This window comes from Panthera tigris, chromosome E3 (assembly GCF_018350195.1).
Source record: "Panthera tigris isolate Pti1 chromosome E3, P.tigris_Pti1_mat1.1, whole genome shotgun sequence".
NCBI lineage: Eukaryota > Metazoa > Chordata > Mammalia > Carnivora > Felidae > Panthera > Panthera tigris.
In genome coordinates, this window is record NC_056675.1 from 9,069,930 (window position 1) to 9,092,194 (window position 22,265).

General features: G+C 57.2%; 1 protein-coding gene across 1 annotated transcript; it reads right to left on the reverse strand.

Annotated features, from left to right (window-relative positions):
* Positions 1-15,641: 15,641 nt before the first annotated feature.
* Positions 15,642-20,330, reverse strand: UPK3BL2 (uroplakin 3B like 2). The gene is made up of 6 exons (XM_007073898.3): positions 19,976-20,330; positions 18,247-18,399; positions 17,838-18,057; positions 17,249-17,325; positions 16,865-16,985; positions 15,642-15,991 (listed from the first exon to the last, which is right to left on the reverse strand). The coding sequence occupies exons 1-6, from the start codon at positions 20,055-20,057 to the stop codon at positions 15,883-15,885; spliced, it is 762 nt and encodes a 253-aa protein (XP_007073960.2). The 5' UTR covers positions 20,058-20,330; the 3' UTR covers positions 15,642-15,882.
* Between the last annotated feature and the right edge of the window lie 1,935 nt (positions 20,331-22,265).

Below are 22,265 nucleotides of genomic sequence, written 5' to 3' on the forward strand. Positions count from 1 at the left end.
TCCTAGACCCAGCTTCACCACTCCCTTGCTGGGTCACTCTGGGTGGCTTTCTGAACTGCCATGAGCTGGTTTCATTTCATCACCGGCAACAAGGGCGCAGTGACACCTGCCAAGGATGCCCAGGAAACACTATGTGTGGGTCCCTAGCACAGGTTCTATTTTCTCTTACCTTCTGTTTTCTTTTCCTATTTTGTTATTTGTACAACACAGGCACACTTTACCAAGTTCAAAAGCCATTGGATATTTACAATGCTTTCCAATGCTTCCTTTAAAAAAAAAAAAAAAGAAAAGAAAAAGAAAGAGGGTGCCTGGCTGGCTCAGTTGGTAGAGCATGTGACTCTTGGCCTGGAGGTTTTGAGTTCAAGCTCCACCTTGAGTGTAGAGATTGCTTTTTAAAAAAATGCTTTCAGGGGTGCTTAGGTGGCTCAGTTGGTAGAGCGTCTGCAGCTCAGGTCACGAGCTCACGGTTTGTGAGTTCGAGCCCCACATCGGGCTCTCTGCTGTCAGCGCAGAATCTGTTTCAGATCCTCTGTCTCCCTTATTCTCTGCCCTTCCCCCACTTGTTCTCTCTCTCTCTCTCTCTCTCTCTCTCTCTCTCCAAAATAAACATTAAAAAAATTTTTTAATGCTTTCAATGAAGAGTCAGTCTTTCTTCTCTCCCAGCCGCAAATCCCCTCCTCCAACGAATCCACATCCCTAATTCTTTGTACTGCCTACCGGAGACAGTATCTGTCACAATGGTACAGCAGACATATATGTTTTTCTTTATTTTTTAAAATTTGTTTTTAGAGTTTACTATTGAGAGAGAGTGAGAGACAGCAAGAGCGCTGTGTGCGCGAGCCGGGGTGGGGGTGGGGGGGCAGAGAGAGAGGGAGACACAGAATCGGAAGCAGGCTCCAGGCTCTGAGCCATCAGCCCGACGCGGGGTTCGAACTCACTGACCGTGAGATCGTGACCTGAGCTGAAGTCGGAGGCTTAACCGACTGAGCCACGGAGGCGCCCCTGGGCGCTAGACCTTTAATGATACCACCCACAACCCCCCCCTTAGCTTTTTTGGGCCGTACTGCCCTGGTTTCTACTTCCAAACAACAGAAACCAGCTCTGACTAATTTAAACAGAAAGGGATTCCTTAGAAGGCCATTGAGCGTGTCACAGATTCTGTGGGAGGGCCAGAAAACCAGGCCCAAAGGCCACACCCAGCTGAAAACAACGCCCCAAAGCACATGCCGGAAGTGACTCTGTGCAGACACCCCCAGCGCCGGCCCTAACCACAGACCCCTCATCTCATGCTGACATCGGAAGCCTGGGTGTTGCAGTCACAATGGGTGTTGCAGTCACAAGCACTGAACTGTGGCAGCCGCCCCCCCCCCCCCCCCCCCCCCCCGTCACCACGTCACCACAGGGCTGGAAAGCCAATGACAGCACGCATCTGTCCTGGGAGGGACCTACCTCAGAAGATGGGTTGCGGGGGGAGGGAGGAGGGACCTGGGGAGAGGAAGGGGCTTGAGGGGCCGGGCATCCCCGGGAGTGACGATATTCACCGCACGGTCTCGAATTGCCCTGTTGCACCCGGATGACATCTCTTTAGCACCCACTAGATGCCACCTGGTTTCTCTAGATGCCACCCACACAGGTTTCTCATCTGATTCGCGTGACACCCCGAGCCTCAGGTGCTGTCACCCCCTTTCCCCAGAGACGCCCGCGGGGTGCTCCGCGTCCTGCAGCGCACCCACTTCACAAGGAAGGAGGAGGCTGTATGGGGGCTGCTCCCGCCCCTCCAGCTGACACATGACTGCTTTCCCTCTGCACCACCTTGGCCTTGGCTTTGCAGCCTGGGAGCACAGCCTCTGAACGCGGGGACTCCGGGGGCAGAACATGGTCAACACGGAAATCGGAAATCGTCTCTGGGGAGGGGTGAGTCAGGGGGCGGGGCCGGGAGGGGAGCCCAGCCCTGGCTCCCCCACCGGCCCAGACCCTCTGTCTGTGGAGGCCTGCAGAGCGGACCCCTTGGTGGAGCAGACCACTGCCCTCCTTTCCCATCCTCCTCGCTCACTCATTCATTCATTCACTCGGCCGCCCGCTTACGTGTTCGGCATTCGCTGAGTGTCTGCTGTGTGCCAGGCCGCCTGCTGGGCACTGGGGACCCAGAGAACAGCCAGCTGTGGTCCGTGCCCTCAAGGGGTTCACAGCTGAAGGGAAGAAATGGACATGCCGGGGTGGGTAAGTGGAGGGCGGAGAAATGAATGAGAGGTATGGAGGTGGTGTGGGCTCAGGAGATCTCACCGAGGCTGTGACACTGAGCTGGTCTGGAAGGATGGGGAGGCGGTGCATGATGCGGCCACAGGTGGGAGGGGAATGCTCCCCGTGGCGAGAAGGTTTGGAGCAGAGGAGCCACGTGGGTGGACGTGGGTGTGCGTGGGTGCTGGAGATGCAGGAGGCTGACATTTCGAGGCGTTAGCATACGGGTCTCCCTCCCACCCTGAACTTCTGTGCCCCTGCCCCACGTGGTCGGGCGAATGGAGTATCTCCACGCACCTGTTTTTAGGAACCCACAGAAATGTTTTAGAAGGACAAGAAAATGAATATAATCTAGCGAATATATAACAAATGAGTCCAGTCAGGACTGTGTTCATCTTTATACCAAAGCAGTCATAAAATATACGTCTTTTGGTTTTTGTTTTGTTTTGTTTGAGAGAGAGAGAGAAGCAGGGCTCACCCCGCTTGAACTCACAAACTGTGTGTGGGGCTTGAACTCACAAACTGTGAGATCACGACCTGAGCCAAAGTCAGATGCTTAACGACGGAGTCACCCAGGTGCCCAGTCATTAAATAGGTTTTAATATCTTGACCCATGCCAGTCAAAAGTGCCCAGGGCTCACGAAAGCCAATTCACAGCGGATCAGAAAGGTGGGAAGAAGAACGTGTTGGAGTTGCAGAGTCTGGATGTTGGAGCTTCAGAGGAGCCTTGCAAGGGGCCGGCAGGACCAGTGACGGCCTCCGGGCTCCGCAGGGATAGGGAAAGAGCCCTGGACAAGGGACAGCCTTGAGATCAAAAATGAGTGTTCGATCGAGATTACATTGAGTGATGGGGCGCCTGGGTGGCTCAGTCGGTTAAGTGTCCGACTCCTGGTTTTGGCTCAGGTCATGATCTCATGGTTCGTGGGTTCGATCCCCACATAGGACTCCACCCTGGCAGTAGGAGTCTGCTTGGGATTCTCTCTCTCTGTCTCCTCTCTCTGCCCCTCCTCCACTTGCTCTCTCTCCCTCTGTCAAAATGAATTTAAAAACTTTAAGATGACATTGAGTGATAGAAAAATGGTTTTACTCGGGGAACCCCCCACCCCCCAGCTTGCGGGCTGAATGCCTTGCCCACACACGGGGCTATTTTTAGACCTGCCTCAGCCAGGGCTCCACTCCACATCCCAATAAACATTTAAAAATGCACCCAGTGCGGGGCAGGTGAAATGAGTGAAGCTGGTCAAAAGTTCCAAACTTCCAGACATAAGGTCAAATAAGCCCTGAGGATCTAACCCTACAGCCTGGTGACTGTAATTAACAATACCGCGTAGCGTATTTGAAAGTCACAAAGAGCGTAGATCTTAAAAGTTCTCATCACAAGAAAAAAAAATTATAATTACGTGAGGTAGTGGGCGTTAACGAAACTTCTGGTGGTGATCACTTCACAATGCATACCTGTGTCACATCATCGTGTTGTATACCAAAAACGAATACGAGGTTATAAGTCGCTCACATCCTTGTAAAACTGGAACCAAATTGATTAAACGCACCCATACCGGGGCGCCTGGGTGGCTCAGTCGGTTAAGCAGCCGACTTCGGCTCAGGTCACGATCTCGCGGTCCGTGAGTTCAAGCCCCACGTCAGGCTCTGTGCTGACAGCTCAGAGCCTGGAGCCTGTTTCAGATTCTGTGTCTCCCTCTCTCTGATCCTCCCCCGTTCATGCTCTGTCTCTCTCTGTCTCAAAAATAAATAAACGTTAAAAAAAAAACAAAAACGCACCCATACCAGGTTCCTCCAAAAATTAAAAATAGAATTACCACATGATTCATCAATCCCACTTCTGGGTATCTAGCCAACAGAACTGAAACCAGGGTCTTGAAAAGGTATCTGTACCTTCAAGTTCATTGCAGCGTTTTTGGTAATAGCCAAGAGATAGAAGCAACTTGAATGTCCATCGGCAGGAGAATGGACAGAGACAATGTGTTACACACACGCGTGCATGCACACTCACACACGGGAATATTATTCTGCCTCAAACAAAGAAGGGACTCCTGGAGGCTAGAGGAGAATATCAGCTCTTTTTTTATTTTAATTTTTTTTAAATTTTTTTAACGTTTATTTTTGAGACAGAGAGAGACAGAGCATGAATGGGGGAGGGTCAGAGAGAGAGGGAGACACAGAATCCAAAGCAAGCTCCAGGCTCTGAGCTGTCAGCATGGAGCCCGACACGGGGCTCGAACTCACAGACCGCGAGATCATGACCTGAGCCGAAGTCGGACGGTCAACCGACTGAGCCACCCAGGCGCCCCTATTTTAATTTTTTAAAAAAGTTTATTGTTGAGAGAGAGAGACAGAGCATGAGTTGGGGAGGGGCAGAGAGAGAAGGAGACACAGAATCCAAAGCAGGCTCCAGGCTCTGAGCTGTCAGCACAGAGCCCAACATGGGGCTTGAACTCATGAACCGAGAGATCATGACCTGAGCCGAAGTCAGACGTTCAACCCACTGAGCCACCCAGGCGCCCTGAACATGCAACTCTTGATCTCAGGGCTGTGAGTTCGAGCCCCACGTTGGGGGTAGTGTTTACATTAAAAAAAAGAAAAGAAGGAAATCCTGTTACATGCTACCACACGAACGAACCTTGTGGCCATCGCGCCCGGTGAAATCAACCAGCCACGAAAAGGCAAACACTGCACGCTTCTACTTATATGTGATACCTGGCGTCGTCAAATTCTTAGAAATAATAAGTGGGATGGTGGCTGCCAGGGACCGGAAGGTGGAAGGAGGGGGGATGGGGAGTTGTTGTTTCATGGGTATAGAGTTTCAGTTTTGCAAGATGAGAACGTTCTGGAGATGGGTTGCCCAACAATGTGAATGCACTTGATACCGCTAAAGAGTGCCCTTAAAAAAAAAAAGCTGGTTCAGGGGCGCCTGGGTGGCTCAGGCGACTCTCGATTTCAGCTCAGGTCACGATCTCGCAGTTCGCGGGTTCAAGCCCAGAGTTGGGCTTTGCGCTGACAGGGCGGAGCCTGCTTGGGATTCTCTCTCTCCCCCCCCCCACCTGCCCCTCCCTTGCTCTCTATCTCTCTCTCTCAAAATAAATGAAAAAAACATTTTTTTAAATAAAAAATAAAAATTGCAAATATACCCCAACTTCATATGTATATTTTGGCCATAAACATATTTGAAAATAATGTTCTAACTTAGCTTTTGAAGCTGTCTGGGTACAAGCAGCTCTTGTGATTTGCTGCTGGCCTTGATTTTTCTACAAACGCCATGCATTCTTGGGAATCTTGGGGATTTTTCCAAAGTGAGAAAATGTGACCTACAAATTGTTTTCACGCGCAGTGACATGTTTTAAAATACTAAGTGTAACAGTGGGTGAGGCTGACAGAGTGTTACTTCTAGAAGAAACTTAAGTAAACATTTACTATTGTTTTCGGTTTTGTGGTTTCAATATTTTGGAGCCATTGCATTTGCCCCAACCAGACCTTGTGGATTTTCCTGAGCTGGAGGCCCACGCCCACAGCGCTTCCTGGGGAAAACTGTCACTGCCCAGAGGAAAGGCCTTGTCATGCCACCCTGCCACCCCCCACCCCCACCCCCCACACGGTGGCTGCTGGTACCGTCCCTTCTACGGGGAGGAGACAGGACGGGGGCAATGGCACTCGGGCATTGCAGCTCAAAGGGGGTGCTGAGACGGTGGGTCAGAGGAAGGAGAGGGAATGGGGATCCCAGCAGCTGGGCAGATGTGCTGAAGGTGGGGAGGGCCGCCCCCACACAAAGGTCAGAGAGGCCCAGCTGGGCACCCGCAAATTCCGGGCGCAGGACTCTGGACTGAGCCCGGGGCCGCAGGGAGCCCTGGCAGGCTCTGGGCCGAGCGAAGCCGTGTGCCAGGCAGTGTGGACTCAGCAGCCATGAGAAGTCTGGGGGGGCAGGTCAGCTTCCCCTCTTCCGGCTGGCCTTGACACCCCACTCACCCCATGTAGACAGAGAGCGTTAAATACAATTTTTAAGGGGCGTCTGGGCGGCTCAGTCGGTTAAGCAGCTGACTTCAGCTCAGGTCATGATCTCACGGTCCGTGGGTTCGAGCCCCGCGTCGGCCCTGTGCTGACCGCTCACAGTCCGGAGCCTGCTTCGGATTCTGTGTCTCCTTCTCTCTCTGCCCCTCCCTCACCCATGCTCTGTCTCTCAAAAATAAATAAATATTAAAAAAAATTTTTTTAAATACGGTTTTTAAAACTGAGGCCCGTGGTGAAGAGTGTGGACACTGGAGGTGCAGCACTGAGTTCAAATCCTGAATCCACTACTCCAATAGGACTTGCTGTGTGATTTTAGGCGAGTGACTCTGCCTCTCTGGGCCTCACTTGCCTAATCTGTAAAGTGGGACAGTGGTGGCTGCACCCCGTAGAGTGAGTGGCTGTGAAGACGGCATGCTGATGTCACCAGACCTCAGGAGGCACCTTCCAGTGCGGAGCACGTCAGGGACATTCTTTTTTCAGTGCGAGGGGATGAGGAAACCACAGACAGAGCCCCTGCGGACAGGCCTCATCGGCTCTGGATCCACAGCATAACTGGGGACTAAGTGCTGGCATCACGTCTGCTTTATAAACAAGGAGCCGCAACGTCGCTTTGACAAAGCTGTCCTCTCCTAGCAGGGCCCTGTCCTTGTCCTTGGCAGGACAGAGAGAAGACCCGGCCCGGAGTGAAAGACAGAGAGAGAAATAGGTGGAGAAAAACATTCAGCAACAGAGCGAGAGAGACAGGAAGTCAGGAAGAGAAAATACAGAAAGAGAGGGGACCGTCCTAGCCCCCGGACTGAGGTGGGGACAGGGGGAAGGACGATATGGCCCCTCGATTCTCCCCAGGGACCCCTTGTTGGGGGCTGGGGTGGGAACAGGCTGCGGGTCCCTCTGGGCTTTCCAAAGTGGCTGAGCGTGGTCTCGGGCAAGAAGCCAAGGTGGGCCGAGGCAGGCACAGGGCTGGTGACAGGTGTCCCTCAGGCACCCTGTGGGCATGGAGATCCCACCAGTGGCAGAGGGTGGCTGCCAGCAGGGAGCTCTAGGCCCCTTTCTGTGAACCCCCTCAGCCTCAGCCCCTGTGGGTAAAAACTACTTTCCCACCACCCCCAAAGTGGGAAACTGAGGCGTGGCAAGGCAAGTGAGAAACCAGGAGTCCTGGGTGTTGGGTCCAGATCTCCGCCAGGGCCTCTAAGAAAACCAAAGCACCCCCTTCCTACACAGGGTGGCCGTGTTCCGAGTGGGCTTCCTGGAAGGGGTGGCACCGGGCTGGGTTTGAAGGAGTAGACATGGGGCCAGGAAGTAGGGATGAAGGGGCCAGGCCCAGCTCTCAGGGTGTCCCCTGAGCAGAAATGGCCCCAGATCGTGGGGACGGCATGATCGCGGGGAGACCCTGGCCTCTTGGGCCCCGACCGGGCCTCTTCCGGCTCCAAGGGGAGAAGGATGTATGTGTGAGACAGGAACTTGGCTTGAGAGCAGGGCAGCCGCAGCCAGGTCATAAACCTGCTGTGGCTTCTGGCGCCATCGCCTCCCCGCTCCGCTCCGCATGGGACCCTGGCTGGGCTGACAGGAACCAGGGGTCTTGGGGTAAAGAAGGGAGGTGCAGGTTTCGGGGGGGGGACACAGGAGGTGGAGGCGGCTCCCGGTTCTCAGCCTGACTCCTGCCCAGAGGCTCCAGCGCACCCCTCACTCCCAACCACGAGCAGTGCTCCCCACCGCCCCCTCCTCCACTCCGGTTGCTCCTGGGGCATAGCGGGCACTCGGGCCCCAGCCTCACTGGGGTCTCCTGCCCCAGCCGCCCCCTGCAGGATCTCCACCGTCCTCCTACACCTTCTGTGTGACTGTCCCCTCTTCCCCTGCCGGACCCCACGCGCTCTGTTCCTGGCCCACGTCTCTCTGGCCTGCGCCTGGGGGGAGGGGCAGCCTGGCTGATGGGGGGGGGGGGACCAGCTCCTCTGTGGGTCAGGGCCTCGTGGCCGCGGTGCTGTCCTTAGAGGCTCATGAATAAACACGGACCCTCTCTCCTACAGTAAAACACACAAATCTCTTCTTTTTTAATGTTTATTTACTTTTGAGAGAGAGAGAGAGAGAGAGAGACAGCATGTGCGAGCGAGTTGGGGAGGGGCAGAGGGAGAGACAGAATCCCAAGCGGGCTCTGAGCTGTCAGCACAAAGCCAGACGCAGGGCTCGAACTCACAAACCGCGAGATCATGCCCTGAGCCAAACGCAAGAAATCTAACGCTTCACTGAGCTGCCAGGTGCCACCAAACCCACACAGATCTTAAGTGAACAGCTTAATTTTTCACACATGCAACCCGTCTGGGCAACCATCCCCCAGACGGAGATCTAGAACATTCCCAGCCCCGAGCTGGCTTCCTCGTGCCCCCGTCCAGTCACTGCCTCCCCCAGAGACAACAGCTATCTGACAGTCTTGCTTGCTTTTGACCTTCAGATGGATGGAACCATACAGAATGTACTGTGTTCCTGGCTTCCCACAATTTCCTCCAATTTCTTCTCCCTTGGCCCGTGGAGAGACACCCGCGCTATGTTCAGTTTGGGGGCTGTCACGAGTAAGACGGCGGTGAACATAGCTCGTGTGTCTTCTGCTGGACACGAGCACTCGCTTCCCTTGGGGAAATACCTCCGAGCGGAATTACGAGGTCCTAGGGTAGAATCCTAAACGGGTCAACTCTTAAGGTCCTTCCCAGGGCATTTCACGCCTGTCCCCACCTCTGCCCAGTGGACCTACCAGATGTCTCCTCCACCTCCCTCCGGGGGCCCAGATTCTTCAGCCTTGTCTGGCAGAGAAGGACACCTCTGGCATCATTCCGGCCACCTCATGAACCCAACCCCCCCCCACCCCAGCCAAAGGGCCTGCCTGACCTGTCAGCAAGGACAGAGCGCTTCCTTACCCCCAAGAGGACACCCCTCTGTCTTGGCTACCCTCTGCCCCCTAGGACAGGGACTGTGGCTAAGCTGTTTCTGCCCCCGGTGCCCAGCATGCAGCCTGGGAAGGACAACAGGCAGCTGGGGACATGGAGAAATGTTGAGAGATAAATGTCCCCACCTTGGGGACCAAGCCTGAAGATGGAGACTCAAGGTCCAATCTGTGTGCCGCTCTTAATGCCTTGGGACCTTAACACAGGCCTGGGATCCCTCCAGGGTCCTGGTGGGATTCCGAACCTGTTCTCCCCTTTACCCCTGTCAACCGGGCCTTAGACTCAAGGCAGGTGAGTTGGGGACAAGCAGAGTCTGTCAGCCCTGAGGGCCCACCTCCCAAATAACCCTGATTGGAGCAGGTGCGCAGTGGAAGAGAAGGGGTCTCTGACATTCTTGGGGATTCCGTGGGGGCCCTTGGCTGGTCAGAGGGGCTCAGCTGTGGCCCTGGGACAGCGGGTAGTCAGGCTCCGTGACCAGAGATGCCGTTGGCCACCCCACCCTTGGCCTTCAGCCCAGATCCAGGTTCCTGTCTTCCGCGAAGTTCATCTCCTGATTGCAGTTCCGTGCTTGGCTCTCATTAACCTCTTGAACCTTTCCGAAAGGAGTGGAAAGCCCTGCCCCATCCTCCCGCTGAGGAAGCTGGGGGAGGGAGTTGGGGGCGGTAAGGGGACCACCCAAGCTGCTGTCTAGATCAGAGGCAGGGGTGGGAGCCTTGGGCACCCTGAGTCCCCTCCAGGAGCCCTGCAGCCCCATCCCCGCCAGCCAAGCTCTAAGACCCTCCCTGCCCCACCCCAAGCTGGGTTCCCTTCCCCTGTGTTTCCTGCCCTGGTGGCTCTCACCATGCCTCCATTTCTTCATCTGTAAAATGAGTTTATCGTGGGCTTGCCTGAGGATTTAGGGGTTCACGTCTGGGAATTGTTCGGCCCATTCCTGGGACCCAGTAAGTGCTGTGCCATGGGTCAGTCCCTCCTGTGACTCACGGAGCCCTCTGTGGGTGGCATTCGCTGGGCTGGGCTGGAGTGACCAGGGGTGGCTGACAAGGGTGGTTTGCGTCTCCTGTCTGTTTCCCCTGCTCCGCGTCTGTCTTTCTTGGACCCTTCACCCCACTAGGGATGGATGGACAACCAGGGAATATTCTTGGAGTCCTTGAGATTCAGGGGGGACAAATAACTTGCAGTGAAGGGGTCACAGGTGGCCACAAGGAGAAGGGAGACGTACAAGCTGGGCTTGAAGGGCCAGGAGGGTTTGGGGTCTCCATGAAGGTGGCAGGAGGCGGGAACAGCATCAGCAGGGCAAGGGGACCATCACGTGTGAGCCCTTGGGCCATCTTGATAGGAACCTTAGACCTGACTCTGGGCGGCTCAGACCCACCCAGCAAGCAGAGATTCTGGCCCCTGAAACAGCACATCCCCAGGGGGATCCCAGGAGCACCTGCTCCTTGGCCTGGGATTCACCAACGGATCCTGGGAGGGTGGAGGAGACCACCCCCCTGGCTGGACTGTCCTCCCTGGGAGAGGCCTCCCAACTGGGTGACTGGGACCCTAGAGAGACCCCTCTCTCAAGTTGGGGTGCATTTTGGCGGCTCAGGGTGGAAACATCCCCCAGGGAGTTTAAGAGGATAGGGTCAGATGCAGAAGCAGCCCCCTCCCGGACTCCAGGACTAGCTGATTCCCTCCTCTCTGGGGCATCGCAGCCCTTCCTGCCTGCCTGGCTTCTGCCACCACCCAGGCCTTCAGGCCCCTCTGTGCGAGCCAGTGTTCCCAGCGGAGCTGGGTCCTGTGCCAAAGATGGGGTGCAAATACCCACGGGCAGGGAGGAGGGGGTGGAGCTGTCTACATTCCCGTGACAGTCCACGAGGGCCACCTGGGTTCCTGCTGCAGGGGACAGCTGGGTGTCTGGGTGTCTGCTCCATTTTTGTCCTCTTCCTGTACTGAGCCCAACCCGGGAACAGAAGCCAGCTCTCTGATTTTATCCCGTGTCCACTGGGAAACGGTCATGCCCATCTCTGGGCCGGCTCAGACAGCTTCCTCCAGGAAGCGAGCCAAGTTCCCATGGCTTGTCCTGGGGGGCTCAGTCAGTTGAGCGTCTGACTTCAGCTCAGGTCGTGATCTCACAGTTTGTGAGTTCGGGCCCGGCGTCGGGCTCCGTGCCGTCAGTGCAGAGCCTGCTTCAGATCCTCTGTTCCCTTCTCTCTGCACCTCCCCCGCTCGAGCTCGCTCTCTCTCTCAAAAATAAACTTAAAAAAAAAAAAAGAAAAGAAAAAGTAAAACAGTTAGCAAGGCAGAAAAAGGCTCCTGCCCAGATCCATTTGTCCATTTTTCAGCCTGATAGCAGGTGACATGGGGACCCACTGGACATCATTTCATGGCTCAAGACGATTGTCCCCAAGCCCATGTTCCCCAGGTTTATGCCCCTGACAGCAGGCATGCTGAGTGGGTCAGCGGTCAGTGTCACCCCACCAGCTCCTGCTCCGTCACATAAAGACCCCTTGTTACCTCTGTGCATTCCTAGCCCCCACGAGGCCAGGTCTCCATGTCTCGTGCCCGGTGAGCCTGAAGTCAGTGAGGGTCTGCTGGGCATAGGAGTGAGTGGGTGATCAGGGAAGGGGATGATGGGAGCTTGCGGCCCATCTCTTCTGTCTTTCTCATGGACGAAAACAGCCAGGAGGGTCAGGCAGGGGGCCGGGGCTGGGGCTGGGGCCAGGGCACGGACCTTCCCAGGGTCCTGACCGCCGTGTGACTCTCCCCGACAGCGGGTCCCACGACACAGCTCCGGAGCTGAGGTTCCTTGTCTGCTGCATGCAGATCATGATCAGCAGCTTTACGGGGCCACCCTGGCTCAGGCCTCCCCCTCCAGCCAGCCCCGAGCTCCCAGGCCCCAGAAGAGCTCAGGGAAGCAAACCCAGGCCTGTTTGAGGCTCCACGGGAGCTCGGGTGGGAGAGAATCCCGCCTACACGTGCTGGGCTCTCTGCATCCCTGAGCTTGGGCTCTGAGCTCGGCACCAGGCAGGACCCGAGGAGATGGCTTCGGCTTCGGGGCCTGGCTGTGCCTGTCACCGAAAACGGTGCGTGTACTCAGTGGGGGCCTGTAGTTAAGGTGAGAGGTTCATCAGGGGCTTCAACATTTGGCCTGAGGCCTGGAGGACCAGGGCACCAGGAGGAGGTGGGGGTCTGGGGGCAGATCTAGGTTTGGCTATGGAGGTTGTATGGTGGCCCTGGGGGCCTCTGGGATGTCCCGTCAGAGGTCCCTGTCCTCTAAGACTCCGGGATGCGCTCCTGCAGAGTCCCCTCTGCACGCCCCCACCCCCACTCTGGCCTCAGGCAGCCCTCTGTCTGGGACAGGACTTTCAGGTCACCTGTTTGCCCTTCTGTCCGGTCTGGAGACCACAAAGGTGGGGAAGGGTCTGATTCCACAGGCTTGGCACAAAGGCGGCCTGTGACCCTCTCTGATATCATCATGATATTGGGGCGCCTGGGCGGTTCAGTCAGTGGAGCACCCGACTCTCGATTTCGGCTCAGGTCACGATCCGGGGTTCACGGAATCGAGTTGCGCATCGAGCTCTGCGCTGAGCATGGAGTCTGCTTAGAATTCTCTTTTTCTCCCTCCGCCCCTCCCATTCTCACACTTGCTCTCTCTCAAACTAATGTGTGTATTTATTTAATTATCTTTGTTCCTGATTCCCAGCACTGAGCTCCTAAGAGTCTTAGACGCTTTTGAATGTTAGGGGAGACAAGAAGGTCCTTTGTTTTCAGACAAGCTTCTTTCAACCACACCCGAGTCCATGCTAATGAGGTGACTCTTGGGGGGGCCCTGGGTGGCTTCGGGATGGGGCTGGTCACCAGAGTCACCAGCCATGCGCTTAGATGGTTGGAACTTCCAGCCCCACCCCCGCGACAACCGCGGGCGAGGTTGTCGCGGGCGAGGATCGAGGGGCTGCAGTGGTTGATTCAACCATGCCTCCGTGATGGAGCCTCGAGAAAGACCCTAGTCGATGGGGTTCAGAGAGCTTCTTCTTCTTCTTCTTCTTCTTTTTTTTTTTTTTTTAACATTTATTTATGTTTGAGAGAAAGGGAGAGACAGAGCATGCGCAGGGGAGGGGCAGAGAGAGAGGGAGAGCCAGAATCCAAAGCAGGATCCAGCCTCTGAGCTGTCAGCACAGAGCCCGACGCCGGGCTCGAACTCATGAACCACAAGATCATGACCTGAGCCGGAGTTGGGCGCTTAACGGACTGAGCCACCCAGGCGCCCCCGTTCGGAGAGCTTCCGGGTTGGTAAACATGCTGGGAGCGTGGGGCACCCAGAGAGGGCATGCGAACCTCGCGCCCCTCCCCCCACACCTCACGCTAGGCGGCTCTTCTATTTTGCTGTTCAGTTGTAGCCTTTAGGACAATCCCGGAATAGCAAGTAAACGGTTTTCCTGAGTTCCGTGAGCCGGTCTAGCAAATCAGCCGATCCGCGGATGGGGTCACAGGAGTCCCTGATTGTAGCCCAGTTGGACAGAAATGTGGGTGTCCCTGAACTCAGTACTTGCCAGCAGTGTCTGAAGCCGGAGGGGACAGTCCTACGGGGCTGAGCCCTTTACCCGTCTATACTAACTCCAGGGAGTTAGTGTCAGAATGGAATTAAATCATAGTACACCCGGGCGCCTGGGTGACTCCGTCGGTTGAGCATCTGACTTCGGTTCAGGTCATGACGTCACAGCTCGCGCCTTCGAGCCCTGCTGTCGGCATAGAGCCTGCTTCGGAGCCTCTGTCTCCTTCTCTCTCTGCCCCTCCCCCCCCCAAAAATAAATAAACATTTAAGAAAAATAAATCATAGTGGACAACAGAGAATTTGTTGGTGTCAGAAGTGCTGTGAGTAAAACAGATCACAGGAGCCCTCTGTTACCCATTTTTGGTCCTTCTCTGTCCCGCTCTGGTCCCAAGAGGGTGGCACATGGACCACATCACCCAGAGCCCCCTGCCCTGTTGTTTCTGGTTAGGTGTGGTCACGAGACACCAGCGCGAGGTCAGAAGGCAGGAGAAAGGGGGGTATTTACTCATCGGCTCCCTCTAGTGGTTGCGTCCTTCTATCTCCAGCCCCTGCTGGGCAGACCCTCACCCACGACTCCGGCTCACTGGCCCTGGAGATACCACTCCCCCCTTGTCAGCCCTTGAGGTACAGGAGTGATTATGTCCCCGTCATAAACACTGGGTCCGGGCCCTCTCCTGTTGGCTCCCTTAGCACGCTGACCACACCTTTGTAAACGCTCTCAATTGCCCTGCCAGACAGCATGCCATCTGTTTCCTGCCAGGCCTCACCGTACGGGGCGTCGGTTTGTGCAGTAAGGGCCTTAGTCACCCAGTTCAACCCTCCCTTTCTACAAAAAGGGAAACTGAGGACCAGAGAGGGTAAGGGACGTGTCCAGGGTCACCCAGGCCCAGGGTTGGGGCTCATGGCTGCTCTGAAAAGGCTCTGGAGAGGTCAAGGCTGACCTAGGCAGGGGGCGGAAGCCTGTTTACCCCCCTCCCCACCCTCACCCCTCCCAGCCTGGAACGGGATGTGTCTGCACTGGCTATTAAATCAGGGCCATTTGCCCCTCCCACAGACAGGCACCTGGGAACCCAGCCAGCGCCCTCCTTCCCTGCCCCCTGCCCCAAGGGGATGTGGCAAGGGCCGCCCCTCGCTTCCCTGCCATCCCTCACCCCATCCTCAAGCCACCCAAACCTGCCGGCCCACCAGCCCCTAGTTGCTTCCAGGCCTTTGCATAGGCTGCTGCCTCGACCTGTGCCCCCTTCCCGTGTCACCTGGCACAGCACTGCTCCTTTGCCAAGGACACCCCTGCCCAGCAAGCCTCTTCTGAAGCCTCATCTGGATCTGGCACCTGCATCCCCTCTAGTCCTCGAAGTGCTGGTGTCCCTCTACTCCCCCCACTTCCCTTCCCGCCCCCCCTCCCCCAGCACGGGGCAACTTGAGGGCAGAACCCTGCTCGGGTCATCTCCCGCCCGGCCCTGAGTGGGGCTGATGACGACAAATGCTGGGCGCCCTGGCCTAGGTTTGGGGCCAGAGTCAGCTCTGGGCTGAGCCCAGGCTTCCCTAGGAGCCCCAGGGCCACATGCACTTGCTTCCCCCCATGCCCAGAGTGAGCACCCAGGGCTGGGTGTGAGGCTTAGAGGCCCTGAGCCCTCCAGCCGGGAGGCCAGGTCAGCTGGAGAGGGGGCCACCGGGAGGACACTGGGGGCTGGGACAGCCAGGGCCAGACATGCAGGGCAGGGTGAACACATCCATCTCATTGGTGGAGAGGAACCTGGGCCCAGTGAGGCCAGTGTAATCACCCTCGTTTTCCAGAAAGGGACATAGAGGCCAGACGAGAGGCTTACCGGGACCCAGATGGCTCAGCTGGCCTGGGACCCTGGGCCTCACCTCCGGTGCTATATCTTCCTAAGAGCCCCCACTCCCACCCTGCTCAGGAGAGCTGGGGACAGGGGTCCAGGGAGACTCCCCAGGTGAACAACAACACAGATGTGCAGGGCTGCTGGGGACATTTATTTCTGACAGGGACAGGTCTAATTTTGGGCTAAGGACACTCTCCCCTCACCCTCACTTGGAAACACTCTCTCCCAGGGCTCCAGAAGCTTCCGGGCATGCTCCCAGCCCGGGATCTGCAGCCTGGACCAGGGAGGAGGCCGAGGGGCAGGTGCGGACCCCTCAGGAGGCCCCCACGGCTGGGGGGCCAGTCACGTGGTGGGTGTTGTATCTTCTCACGCAAGTCGACTGCTCTGGGCCCGAAATGGGAGCGCTCCTGCAGGTGTCGTGACTTCGGGGAGGGGAGAGAAGATGAGCATAGGGCCTGATCCAAGTACCACAGCTACTGCCCATGGCTTGGAGCTCGAGGCATAGGAGCATTGGGGAAACTGAGGCTCCACTGGCTGGGCTGGATTAACCTAAGGGAACCGGGCTATTCCTCTAAACTTCACAAATCCAGCTGTGCCCTCCCAGCCCCCACACTCTCCTCTACTCCCCTCACCCCAGGGTCTGCCCTGTCTCCCCTCATCGAGAGCCGCCACTGGCTCCCTCTGGCCTTCAGGACACAGCCCTTTTCCTCAGCTGGGAGTCATGACCCCCGCCCCCCACCCCTTGCTTGGCTGCCAGAAACCCTCCTGCCCCAGACCCTCCCCCCTCCCTCCTAGAACTGCTCCCCCCTTCCCCAAATCCCACCCAGAGACCAGGTTTCCCCTTTTCTCTAGGAAGCCCCGTGGGCACCCCTGTCCACCAGGCCCCAGCATGCGAGTTCTGAATGAAGTTTTGAGGCAAAGCTCAGCGCTTCAACTGAAAGCAATTCTCCGCCTCGGTGTCTCCCATCTGGAGTGTCTGCGGTGAGCCCCCTACTCGCAATTCCAGATGTTGCCGCCAGGGGGCGAGGGGTGCCGCTCAGAGAGCGAGGACACGCCCAGGCCACCACCATCCCGCACCGGCAGTCGGTCGGCAGAAAGGGACAAAGGAGGGAGAGGTTCATGCATATACACACACACACACACACACACACACACACACACACGCACGCACACGCACACGCACACGAACACACACAAGCCCTACTGGCTTCTGGGTAGAGAGGACGAGGAGGATAAGAGGTGGTCTGGGTCAGAGACCCCAGCCTTCCCAGGGGGCCCAGACCCTGGCCACTTACCAGGTGTAGATAAGCAGAGCAAGGAGGGCAGTGAAAAGGACAGCCAGCAAGACCGACAAAATGGCAATGATGACCACGGTGCCCGCGCTTTGGGGTCCTGGGACAGCCTGTAGTGCCTTGGCTGAGAGGTGTGAGGGGGTCCCCCAGGCAGGTGGGGGGTTGGGGGGGAGGGAAGAGAGTTCTGACCCAGAAGGGGGACTTGGAACAGCCTCCAGACCAACCATCCCTGCCCCAGCTGGGGGAGGGGCACCTGCAGACAGCAGGATGGTAATGGTGGCTCTGATGGGGGGCTGGTCCATTCTCCCCAGCCCAGCCTGACCTCAGGAGTCCCCCAGGCCCCAGGCCCCCAGCCCCAGCATTTGACCTGCTCGTTTGGCCCCGTACCTTGCTGCAGGCGGGTCTCGCTGGACCATTCTGTCTCAGCCACAGGTCCCCTGTCACTCGTCACCAGGAACTTCACTCTGAGAAGGAGACCCAGGATTGGGGGTGGGGGTCCCCGGAACCTGAAACCCTCTGGCCCCGGCACCTGTCTGACCTCTTGACTCCCAGGTACTGGGAGGTTGGGGAAGTGGGGACTGGGCCTGAAAGCCAGCCTTAGAACCCACCAGAAGGGGTTTCAGTTCCAGCTGTGTAGCCTTGGGCGCATCCCTCACCCTCTCTGGGCCTCAACATCCTCACTTAGGAAATGTGTGTGGGATGCACTAGCTCCCCAGCACCCCACATCAGTGAATCAAGCCCTGAGTGAGGGGAGACAGGGCTGGGGACAGTTTGTGGATGGGAAAACACCCGCAGGGGCGAGATGGCCCATGGGGGGAGGGGCTCAAGTGGGGGGCCCTCTGCCCAAGAAAGAAGGGAGAATTCACCAAGGCGTCCCTGGTCCCTGCCCCCTGCCCACCCCCACCCCCCAGCAGAAACCCAGGCACTCAGCTTGGAGCTGCCCCAGGCTCAGGTTTGGGCACAGGCAGGAACTCACCGATAGGGACCAGGGCCCGGCAGGGGGTGGTTACAGCCTCTCGTCTTAGGGGAGCAGCGGGTATCATTGCCAACTCGTAGGACCCGGAGCTGGTTGCCAGGCTGGTTGCCCGGGTAGAGCAACCGGTTGGCCATCAGCGTGAGATAGTAGCCCCTCTGGCTGAAGTCAGCCGGGACTGGGATGTCCTCCACCCTCTGTGGGGCAGCGAAGTTCTGGGTGGCTGAGGGTAGCCGCAGGTCAGATGGTGGGGGCCTCGAGGGCAGGGCCCCGCCCCATCCCACCTGGCCAGGCAGCCCTCACGCCTCATCCCCTGCAGACCAGCCTCCCCTCCCCCCACAGCCGCTGCTCCGCCCAGGCCTCCTGCCCATTTCACAGAGGGAACACCCAGGCCTGCCCCTGCAGCACCCACCGTTGCTGTGGGCCACCACCAGCCAGATGGTGTCCAAGTCGGAGATGTTGAGGCGACTGAACTGGCCCCTTGGCTGCTCCAGCGTGAAGGTAGACTGGGTGAGTGTCCCTGCCAGGGTGGGGCTGGAGAGCTGGGGCACGTAGCTGATGCGCTCTGGGGCAGGCGGGGGACAGACAGAAGGGCTCAACAGGACAACCAAGCCCCCACAGCCCAGTCTGAAGTGGGAGTCATGGTCCTGAAAGCCCCAGTCTGAAGGGGGAGGCACAGACTTGATCTGGGGGCCCCAATCTGAGGGAGGAGTGGAGGCTCTTCCTGGAAGCTCCAGTCAGGCATTAATCAGGAGGGTCTGCCCGTGGGGCATGGGCCGGTGACCGAGTCCGGCCCTGCCTCCTGCCTTGCTCGCCTACTAGGGGTAGGAACTGTGGGAGGTCAGGAGGGAGGCCCTGCCCCACCTGAGTCACTGGGGTCTCCGCGGTGGGCAGGGCCTGGGGAAGGCATAGAGACACAGGAGACCCCTTCCCCCACTGCATACACAATTCTGAAGAAGACGTCTTAGGCCTTGTTGGGGCGAGACTCAGATTTAAGGGAGCCTGAGCCTGAGCCCAAACCTTAGACGGGACTCTTGACAGTGACCTTGAGCTCCGGCACTCTCTGGGCCTCAGTTTACCTGCCTCTCAAGTCCCTCTGCTCCACCCAGATGGTCCAGGTTGGTTTGCTTGGGAAGAGGAATGAGTGGTTTGGGGGGCTGGGAGGGGGTGACACGGGAAGGTCCCCAGCAAGACCCCAGGCCCAGACGCGCCCCTCCTGGAGGTGTCCTGGCTGAGAGCACGGGACATCCTCTCTTCCTGGCCCAGGGCTGTGCCACCTGCCAGCCCACCCCAGGCATCTGGCCCTCTGGATCTTGTGCCCTAACCCCCACCCCCACCCTCCTGCTTCAGCCTCACTGGGGAAGGGTGGGGACAGGAAAGGACAAGAACCCTGAGCCCCCACGTCAGAGATGGGGGCACGACGGACTCAGGACCCAGGACAACTAATGTGGCCACGTCCAGCCTTGCTGCCCAGAAGGCTCCCGAGGACAGTGCCCCTTCTCTCTGCAGTCCCCAGTCCTGGAGGGCAGCAGAAAGGGGAAGCTGGCTTTCACGCAAGTCTCCAGAGCCCTCTCCCTCTTTTCGTTCAGTTCCCCTCAGCAGGATTCATGTCCATCCCATTCGGCTCCCGAGGTTCAGGATTAGACTCTTCCTTCCTCAGAGCCCCCGCTCCTGTCTCCAAGGCCCAGTGCACACTGCATACAGCAGGTACTTAATGTCCACTTAACGAGGGAGGAATGGAGTAGCCGAGATGGGGCGCTGCATCTCTAAGCCCCTCTAGTGTAAGAGCCCACAGTGACCAGTGCCTGCAGCCCCCCGGGAGAGCTTCCTTCCTTCCGGGAGTTGCCCTTGTAGACTTGTTTAAACCCTCCTCAGGGACAGAAGGAGGGGAGGTGGTTGCTGAGAACAGGATGGGAGCTCAGGAGGCATGGGGATGAGAACCCTAAAGAGAGGGAGGAAGCATTGCTCACTCCCTTGTCTTGGGTGTGGGGGCAGGTGTCTGTCTGTGACCCCTTTGGTGGGCCATCTCCCCTGACCCACCCAGGACCCAGTCCCCAGACTTGGGCCTTGGGAAGCAGCTGGGGAGGTGGGGTCTGTCCTCCTGAAGCCGGAGGCACGGTGCCCCGTCCCCCTTCACTCACCCAGGCCTGTCCCCTGCTGGAGGCAGGTCAACAGCAGCCACAGTGGCACCGGCAGCCGATACTGTCCCCCACCGAGCCCCATGGCCAGGCCAAGTGTCTGACCGTCCGTCTGTCTGCAGCGTCCCAGAGCTTCCGCTGTGCTGTCTGCCCCGGGGACTGGAGAGCTTGCCTCCGGTACCTCCTGAAGCTCCTCCCAGGTGCCCCCTCTTCCCAAACAACTGGTCGGACAGGTTTGGGGGCAGAATCCACTGGCCCCACGGATTTGGCATCCCAGGGAGGGGTCTGAAGAGAACAATCAGGCACCGCTGCCTGGACAAGCCCGTGGATGCTCCCACCCCCCACTCCAGGAGGCCCTGGCCGGGGAGGGGCCAAGGAAGGCGGTGGTAGCTCCGGGGTCCCCATGGCCCCAGTGACAGTCCTGCCTACCTGGCACCTGGGGCCCCCCACAGTCACCCTGTGCTGAAGGGAGTTACCCTCATTTTCTAGTCGGAAGGAGCATGGAGACGAAGGGGCTTGTCCAAGATCACCGGCCGGGTGGGGCAGAGCCTGGATTAGCCGGTCACACCCAAAGGCAAGTTTAGGGCACTCCCTGCTGTCCCCCTGCAGCCTGGGCCCTGGAGGGGGGAGCTCCCCGACATCGCCCTGCCTCCTCTCCTTATCCAGCTGCATCTGGCCGGAGCCACCCTCCTAAAACTCAGACTCCTTCGGGGAGTACTTAAAAAAACAACTTTAAAAAAAATTATAAATATTCTCTAGTTATTATGATGCATTTACATGCTATTTGATTGCCAGCCCACGTACACTATTTCCCCCCCCCCCCAAAAGGACTTAAACTGTTCCAACTGTTTATGACAGTGACCTCCAAAAGGGGTAAATACTCCTGCCAACTATGTAACTGCCTGGTAGGCTTTTCGTGACCAACTCTTTACCGGGACATGTTGGCAGAGAGTTTCAGATTTTTCAAGATTGGAAATCACTGTATTTCCTTCATGATTGACTCGGCCCCAAGGGAACTGGGGACCGAAGCCAGAACAAAAGCTCAGGGAAATCACCGGATTCTACTCCTGAAATCATTAGTGCCCTGTACGCTAACTAACTTGGATGCGAGTTTAAAAGTAAGTAAGTAAATAAATAAATGGGGGAAACCCCCCCCCCAAAAAAAAAAAAAAAAAAAAAAGCTCAGGGAAGGGAAATGAGAATGAGGTCAGGGGGAGTCTGGGGGTGTGCGTGGGGGGAGCCTCCTCCGGGAGGACCCTGCTACCTTGCGGTACCCAGAAGCCTCCTGTCCTACCTACCTCAGGGGCCAGTGCGATTAGACATGTGCTCTGGTCGGGCTTGGTGCCCCCCCAAATGCTCCCCTAGCACCCTCGCCCCCTGGCACGCGTCTCCATTTTCCAATCACTGTAATGTCGTGCGCTGTCACCTCAAGGGCATCCCTGCACACCCCTGTGCCCTGCTCCTACTGACAGCCCCGTGGAGGCGGGCACTGGCCCTCCCGTACCCGCGGGGTGTGGAGGGGAGAAGGGTGGGGGCCAACCAGAGGGTCTGGGCTTTCTTTAACTCCCCAGCTTTTTTTTTTTTTTTTTTTAAGAGAGAGAGAGCGAGCGGAAGGGAGATAGGCAGAGGGAGAGAGAGAGAACCTTAAGCAGGCTCCACGCCCAGCACAGAATCCGACGAGGGGATCCATCCCATGACCCTGGGATCGTGACCTGAGCGGAAATTAAGAGTCAGACGCTCAACTGGCTGAGCCCTCCGGGCGCCCCTCCCCAGCTCTTTATTATAGAAATGGTCACACCTTTAGGACAGTTGAAAATATATAGTACAGTGAATGCCCATTCATAGAGCCTCCACCCGGATTCGCAACTGTGAGCATTTGGCTGTATTTGCCCTTCACCTTCTCCCTCCCAGATATACGAGTATATATATGCTATGTTACTCCCTATGTACCTCTGTACCTTTACATATTTATTGTGTATATAATATATATACTTATATATAATAAGTTCTCTATTCCTTTTTTTTTTTTTTTTTTTGAGAGAAAGAGAGAGAGAGTGTGCAAGTATGAGCAGGGGAGGGGGCAGAGGGAGAGAGAATCTTAAGCAGGCTCCATGTTCTGTGCAAGAGCTCGATGTGGGGCTCGAGCCCATGACTCCGGGATCATGACCTGAGCCGAAATCCAGAGCCAGATGCTTAACTGACTGAGCCACCCAGATGCCCCTTCTCTCTCTCTCTCTCTTTTTGTTTTTTATGCAGCTCTATGCTCATGGGGCTTGAACTCATGACCCTGAGA